Source organism: Asparagus officinalis, chromosome 5 (genome assembly GCF_001876935.1).
Source record: "Asparagus officinalis chromosome 5, Aspof.V1, whole genome shotgun sequence".
In the NCBI taxonomy this organism is placed as follows: Eukaryota; Viridiplantae; Streptophyta; class Magnoliopsida; order Asparagales; family Asparagaceae; genus Asparagus; species Asparagus officinalis.
The window spans coordinates 75,724,906-75,732,981 of record NC_033798.1 but is presented as its reverse complement, the minus strand read 5'-3'; the positions used below and the strand labels follow the sequence as shown (position 1 = coordinate 75,732,981).

The 8,076-nt window shown below is 32.7% G+C and overlaps 1 protein-coding gene across 1 annotated transcript; it reads right to left on the bottom strand.

Moving 5' to 3' along the window:
- LOC109842029 (zinc finger MYM-type protein 1-like) lies at positions 1,660–2,799 on the bottom strand. The gene has a single exon (XM_020410947.1). The coding sequence runs from the start codon at positions 2,797–2,799 to the stop codon at positions 1,660–1,662; it is 1,140 nt and encodes a 379-aa protein (XP_020266536.1).

Sequence of the window (8,076 nt, the reverse complement as noted above, 5' to 3'; positions counted from 1 at the left end):
TTTAGTTACAAAGAAACCCCCTAATTGGTAAAAAAATTGATCAATTTATAATATTTTGCCCCTTTTTCTCCTCTTTTTATCATCGTTGGGGATTTTAGTCCGCCCGCCAACTACGATATGTGCAATTTGGAAGCCAACTAACAACTTATAAGATAGAAATAACCAAAATCAAGGCAAAAGACCACACCAGGATTTACATGGTTCGATCAACCAACTCGACCTACATTCACAGTGCAATAATCAGAGAAATCTAGTACGTATCAATAAGAACTACAAGAGAAACTACTCAACTCTCGTCTTTCAATCTCTCAATCTCACATGCATAGTCAACTCTCATATTTTCTTCAAATCATCTCCTTACAATCTTTTAAACAGACAAAGACTACGAAATCCTACCTCTCACACACTATTCTTGAATCTACTTTATGCCATTTGCTAACCCTAGATTATAAGAAAAAAGGCTCTCTTCTTTTCTTCATTGCTTTTTTTCCTCCAATAAAAGAAGACTATATATAGGGAAACCAAAATCCTAACCTAGTCAAACTTTCTAATTAGAATAGGATTCAAATTTTTTACCATGATGAGAGTCCATCTCTTAATCATGATAGATCTCTAATCCTATCTAGCTCTTATGAAATTATATAAAGAATCAAATATACAATCCCAATAATAAGAAGAGAGGAGGTTGAAGAGAGAAGGTTGAGTCACAAAAGGGAGAAGGGTTAGGCGGAGAGGAGGAGGGGTATTTTTGAAAAAAATTAAGGATATTTTTTGGGGTAGAGTAAAAAGAGGGTTGAATCGCAAAAGTCCATTGTACATGGGGCTGGAACAGAAGGAGAATAATATTGGGAGCTGGACAGGGCCGGCCCTGATATTCTTAATTTTTCACGGGACCCTAATCAAGCTTTCAAATGAGGGGCCTCTATATACAATTATTTTCATACACAAAAAATTTTATAAGATAGCAAATTTTTTTTATTAAAATGTGACAATAAGCACATAATCGTATTAATATTAAAATTAAAAAACTTCTTGATACTTTATAAATAACACAATTCATACTACATTAATGGGATCACCTTGCATTTTGAGCTGCAAAATTATCAATTAAAATGTTCCAATCAAGCTTCTCCAATAATTTTTTTCGATAGATATCATAGCCAAGCCATTCAATCTCTCTTGTGACATTGTTGACCATAGATAAGATTTGATGAGCTTCAACTTGAAAAGCTTCTCTCGGTCGATACAACTGTAACTGGTATTGTCAATAATACTCTATAAGCAATCCAAGCATTTGGAAAACAACAATTTAGCCTTGTCAATAATACTCTATAAGCAATCCAAGCATTTGGAAAACAACAATTTAGCCTTTCCATAAAATTCAATACTTCAATTGCTTTTTTTGTTCCTCTTGGGAAAACAACAATTTAGCCTTTCCATAAAATTCAATACTTCAATTGCTTTTTTTGTTCCTCTTGGTAATGTTTCTCTTAAGATTTGGAGTTCTGAAAATAATTTTGTCCCATTAATATCAAAATTTTTATCATGCTTTAGGAGATCTTCAAGGTTAAGACATAAACACTTTAAACTATCATTATCTGCAGACTTCAACCTCTCCAAATTAAACAAGAAACCAAAAGATTCATCATATGGTTGAAACTATTCAAATCTACTCTTGAGTGAAGAAAGAGCTTGATCAACGATATATATGAAGTAATTGACTCTAAAGGATTCTTCAGCTGTTATTGCCATCTCTTTATTAGCATTTTCATCAAAATGTTTCTTTCTACGAATGATGCAACGTTCATGAAAAATGGGTTCAACTTTTATTCTAACTGCAATTTTTTTAGCCTCAACCATAGTTACTTCAAATCCATTTTCTCTGTAGCTTTCAAAAAAAGAAATGAGCCCTCTTAAAAGGTCTATAGCAACATCAATCTGCATATCCTCTAATTGCATGATTTTACTTATTTTGTTAATAGCATTCAAAATATAAAACCAAATAACCATACCAAGTAAGAACTCAAAATTCTCAATTTCATATGTTACTAAGTACTCAGCATCACTTTTTGTCTTGGGATCTTCACTAGAACTTGCTAAGTAAATCAAAACATCTCTTATATCTGGAGCTTGGAATCTTATTTCTTTAACACTTTCAACTTGACCTTCCCAACGAGTTTGTGATGGTGACTTAAGTGTGAAACCTTTAACATTATCTGTAAGAACTTTCCACCGCTTTGTAGAAGATGCAAACAATGAATATATGCGCTGCACCACTCCGAAAAAAGATGAAGCTTGCGAACAAGAGTTTACCATATCATAAAGTGCAAGGTTAAGACTATGATAACCACAAGATGTGTAGAATGCTCTAGGATTTATCTCTAATAATCTTCTTTTTACACTTTTATGTTTTCCTTTCATATTAAAACCATTATCATACCCTTGTCCTCTTACATCACCAATATCAAGTTTAAGCTCTTGCAAAATATTTACAAGTTCTTCAAAAAGTCCTCGTCCTGATGTATCATCCACCTTTAAAAATCCTAAAAAGAACTCCTCCATCTTTATTGGGCTTGTTGAAATATTCATGCATCTTAATATAAGTGGCATTTGCTCTTCATGGCTTGTATCCGGAGTACAATCAAGAATAACAGAAAAGTCCTTTGCTTCTTTAATCTTTTGGATGATTAAACTTTTAATCTCATCTGCTATTCGAAGAATAAATTCATTTTGAATTTTGTGACTAAGATAATGATAATGAATTTCTTTCTCCTGAACTCGACGAACATGCTCTTTCATTATTGGATTAAATTCGTCAATTATTTCTATTATACTTAAAAAAAATTCATTATTTTCTCCATAAAGCTTCTCATTATCTCCACGAAATGCCAAACTATTTTTAGCAAGTGTTTTTACAACAGCAACTGCTCTAAATAGTACTTTTCTCTAATGTTCTCGTTCTTTGTTGATTTGTTCTTCAACACTTTTATCGATTGTCGCATTTTGTCGTAATCTGATCTCTAATTCAATCCAACTCTTCATGTTAACAATGTGTTTACTACTTGTTTCATGACTTTTAAGTCTGGCACTGAGATTTCTCTAGTCTCTAACTCCATCATTTGCCAATTGAATTTTGTTTGCATCATATTTGAACAACTTACAACAAAAACAAAAAACCTTGTCCAAAGAATTTGAATATATTAGCCATTTTCTATCATGATGTTCACCATTGGATAAGTTACGAATTTAATGTGTTGAGGAGAAATGTCTTCCTTCTGAATCTTTTGAAAAATCAAGATTATCATTTCTTTTGGGACCTCTTTCAACTAGTAAGTCTCTCAATCTTTGATCAATATTTTCCCAATTTCCTGGGTTATTTATGTTTGAAGGCCTTCTTTCAAGGTTTTCTTCTTGTACCAAATCTTCATGTTCGTTTACATTTCCTTCATGTTCATTTACATTGCTAGGTTCTTCACATTCTTCAATGGAATTTCTATTCTCATTCAAATTTTCATTAACCAAATCTTCACTTTCTTGATTTCCAGGTTGCTCATTTTTAACATTCACCGAATCTTGAACTAAATTAGAATATTTATTTCTACTACCAGTAATAAAATTTTCAAGTGCTCCCGCTTGAGATGGATTGAATTCTTCAATTTTTTGTTTCTTTATCCGCTTATCATATCCAGACATATACTTTCGAGGAGGCATGATATCCAAATTTAATTCTGAATCTGCTACAATCTAATAAATATCAAGAAAAATAAATTAATCAAGAATTCCTACCAAAAAGCATGTTAGGGACTAAAATATATCAAATATTTAAATTGAAATTTGAAATTAAACAATAAAATCTGTATAGGTAAAAGATCTTACAATTTCTTCTAAGTTTGAACTTTGAAGATGCTTTCTTTCTTGACAATCCACCAAATCCCGTTTGATTCTGCCCTAATTCACAAAACCCTAATCAATTTCAATTTCAATTTCACAAAGCCCTAATTCCTAAACCCTAATTCCACAAAGCCCTAATTCCTAAACCCTAGTGAGAACTAAGAAATTACATAGAAAGTGAGAAACCCTAACCTTGGTCAATGGCGGTGGCCAACGGGCGAGAGGGAGGAGGACAAGCCGTCAGGCGATTGGAAGAAGAGAGGTCAGAGAGAGAGAGAGAGACCTAGGGTTTTCTCTCTTTTTTTTTGTGAGAGCGGTCAGCAGCAACTAAGATAGGGACAGTAGGAGAGGAAAGGCTATAGGAATCCATTATGCTATTAGAACCCTCTAACAATTATGCACAAAAGTCCTCTTACTTTTCCATATATATATATATATATATCCCTCTTTTATATATAAAGAGAAATTGGTGGAACTCCTAAATACACAAAAAATTAATAAGTGGGATATCATAAAAGCACAACCAATTTAACATGTGTCATATTATAAGCATCTATCATATCAGAAGATGCATGACATGTTGACAATTAATCTTATATTCATCTAATAATCCTCAGCAACTTAAAACTATCCATGACTAGAAAATTCTACTAATTAAATATTTTATAATTATTATCAGATTATAACTATTCATAATAAAAAAATCTCAAAGTCATATATTTAAATATAGAGATTAAAGAAAAAACTCATGTAAATGGCCTCGCTACATAAAATCTTGGGTTTTTAGAAAAAAACCCCCTCGACGACATTAATTTGAGAAAACTCCTCTCAAGTTTGAGCATATTATAGATAACCTTCCTCAGTTACAAAAAATTTGAGATAACCTCTGAAATCTTCTCACTTAACCCTCCTCAAATTGGCACATGCCTCAAAAAGAGATTAAAAAACCTCAACTATTTAAATTTGAATAACCCCACTCAAGTTTAAAAATTCGAGAAACCCCTACGAACTCTTCTCACTTTATGCTTTAAAAGCTAACACTATTACGTTTAGAACGTCACAAAATAAGGAATGACTAAGAAAAGACCAATGTACACCTCGATTATAATAAAATATTCTAATTTTTTAGGATAAGATAGTTGGGATTTTTGATCTTGCAAAAAACCCCAAAAAATAATAAATGCAATAAAAAGAACCACACAAGATTTAACATAGAAAATACTCAACAAGGGAAACTAAAGGATTAAAAACAAGCCATTATCATAACCAAATTATAATCTTTTGCTCGAAAAAAGTCTGCCAAACCTTTCTCTCCCACAATACCATTGAACTCTACTACACCCTTTGTTAAACGTTGATTACAAGAATATTGTCTCTCTCCTTCTTTCTACTTAAAAATCCTAGAATATGATGTCTTATTTAGAGATACCCTAGACTTACCTATCAAGTCAGTTTGGCATCCAAGAAAACTACTAGGAATAGACCTAGTCTTCAACCCAAATCCAACTTAGAGTTTGAGTCAGCATCCAACACCTCTCTTCCTACATTCTCCTCATGATCCTCCTCCCCCTCTTCATCTTCTCCTCAGCCCTTGCCATCTGCCACTCTCACGTTCCCCTCCACCACCACTAACCTTGAGCTCATTCTCAACTAGTTTGACAAGATATTCTGCTCTGATATTGCTGCCATCTTCTCCTCTCTCGATCACCTTTTCTCTAAGCTCACCATCATCCTCAACTTGATTTTCTTAAGTAGTATGTCCCAAAAAATACAAAAACACCCCTCTTTCTCTCCTCCTAACACTCACCTTTTTGTGATTCATCCTCCTCTCCTCCTACTTTCTCCTAACCCTCCTCCTCTCCCTCTTTATCTTTCACTCAGACCCTGTCGTCTGCCTCTCCCCTTCCACTATCACCAACCTCAAGCTCATCTCCACTAGCTTGACAAGATCTCCTCCTCCAATCTTGCTGCCATTTTCTCCTCTCTTGACCACCTCTTTTCAAGCTTGCTACCATTCTCAATTTGGTTTTTTAGCAATTGTTGTAAATTATTTAATAAAATACCAAAGAGAGATGTGTGAGGTATCTGCAAGTTTAAAACTTTAATTTAAAAATAATGTTTAGTTTTTGTAATGTACAACTATATCGAATTAAGATTTTACGTTCCATGCTAATGGTATGTGAGTTATCTTGTGATTTAGGTATTTTGAAGGAGAGTACAAAGTTTTAATTTTGAATGAACAATTGTACTCAGTTAGACGGTCCAATCTTTCTTTAGCAAATAAAGACAAGGAAAAAAATTACTTTGAAGCAAAAATAAAAATGAGAAAGCATTACTAACACTTATCTTAACACCAAGGATCAATTTACTACCACGCTTGCATGCAACAACCTCATATGCATAGCATAGACTTTTAAAGATAAATGGATATGCTCCTTTAAACTGCCTCATGGCTTCCATAATAACTTGTTGAGTTTATTCATTACATATTATGTTTATCCGTTATGTGTTAAGAATATTTCTTTCATGTTAAGTTTACCCATCATATGTTAACTATATCAAGTACCTATTAACCATATCCAGTACCTGTTAAATATACTCATAACATGTTAACTATACCCAGTACATATTAACTTTATCCATTACTGTTGATGTCTGTTATCAAATAGGGGTTTTGTGTGATGATTTGTGGAATGATTAGGGTCCTCTAACTCCTTCTGATGAGTGGTTCTGGGGCTCGCTATTCTTTCCTGCACACGAAGGAATTCGTAAGAGGGCAGAGTTGGGTTCTCTGGGTGTTCCTCTAACGATCAAATCAGTAATTGATCTTGAGTGGAAAAACTAGAGTTAGTTCTCCGTTACATAAAAAGGCCAGAGAGAGTTACCTTATGAAGTGTTGCTCATTTTATAGTGAGTTTGAGAGGCAAGAATGAAACTTGGGCCGAGTCCAGTTAGGCAGCTGAGTCGGCAGACACGTGCTATGTATTGGTTGCTAAATAAGGTAAGTCACCTGGTCATTTATTATGGGAATACAACAGGTGTTTGGTGCTAACTGGGCCCGATGAGTCATAAAGACTATGAGGGCTAGGGTAATGATGATGTTATCAGGATAGTTAATGCAAGAGTATTCGGTTAGCAAGGGGTTCGAGGTAACTGTTGTCTTTCGACTCCTCAGGTCCAGGGCTGAGAAGTACCACCTTTTGACTCGGTTATACCAGATGTCAGCTGAATAATGGTCCGAGTCGTATCGCTGGTGGTCAGTCTGGAAGTTGTCCAAGTAATACTGCCTTTTGACTCGGTTAAACAAGATGTCAGCCAATTAAGTCGGCTATGTCGAGTCAGATGTTAACCTGGTTTTGAATTAGTTTAGTTAGGCAGAGTGTAAGACACATGTCGAGTTTTCTGTGGAGATTAATATTTAGTATTTTTACAGGTTATAACAGTTACTTGCTAACTATATCAGTAGCTATTAACTTTAGCCAGTACATGTTAACTTTCTAAAAACACCCTCACCTTCTCAAATTTCCCACATTTTGAATACATATCAACAAAAGTAGTGTAATGACCGTAAAATTTGATACTAGTTAAAATAATTTTATAGTATTTTAAAATATTTAATTATGATTCTTTTTAAAGGAGTATTTGTATTTTTCCCGATTTTCTAGAAATTTCTACAATTTAAAAGTTCAAATTTTATATTTATTTAAATGATTTTAATATTTATAAATTAATTGTGTGTAGTAAAAAATTTCTAGAATTAATCTGCTATGTTATCAATACTATTACATATTATTTTAAATAATAAGTTGTATTATTGTTACTATTACGTATGATTTTGTGTATTATGTTGAATTATTAATTACGTATTATTTGCATGATTTGTTGTATTATTTCTACTATTGCGTATCAACTGCTGTATTAACATAACTGGTATTTTTTTATTGTGTGCATAATTTTCCCATAATTATTTGATTTTAAATGTAAGTAAATATATTTTTATTAATTATTCTCGTTTAATTGTATAATTTGTTGTATTATTATGATTATTGTGTATCAATTGTTGTATTAATACAATTAGTATGTTTTAATTTATAGATATTTTTCCTGTAATTATTTGATTTTTTAAATATAAGTACTTATTTTATATTAATTAATTTCGTTTTAATTACCTAACCCTAACCCTAA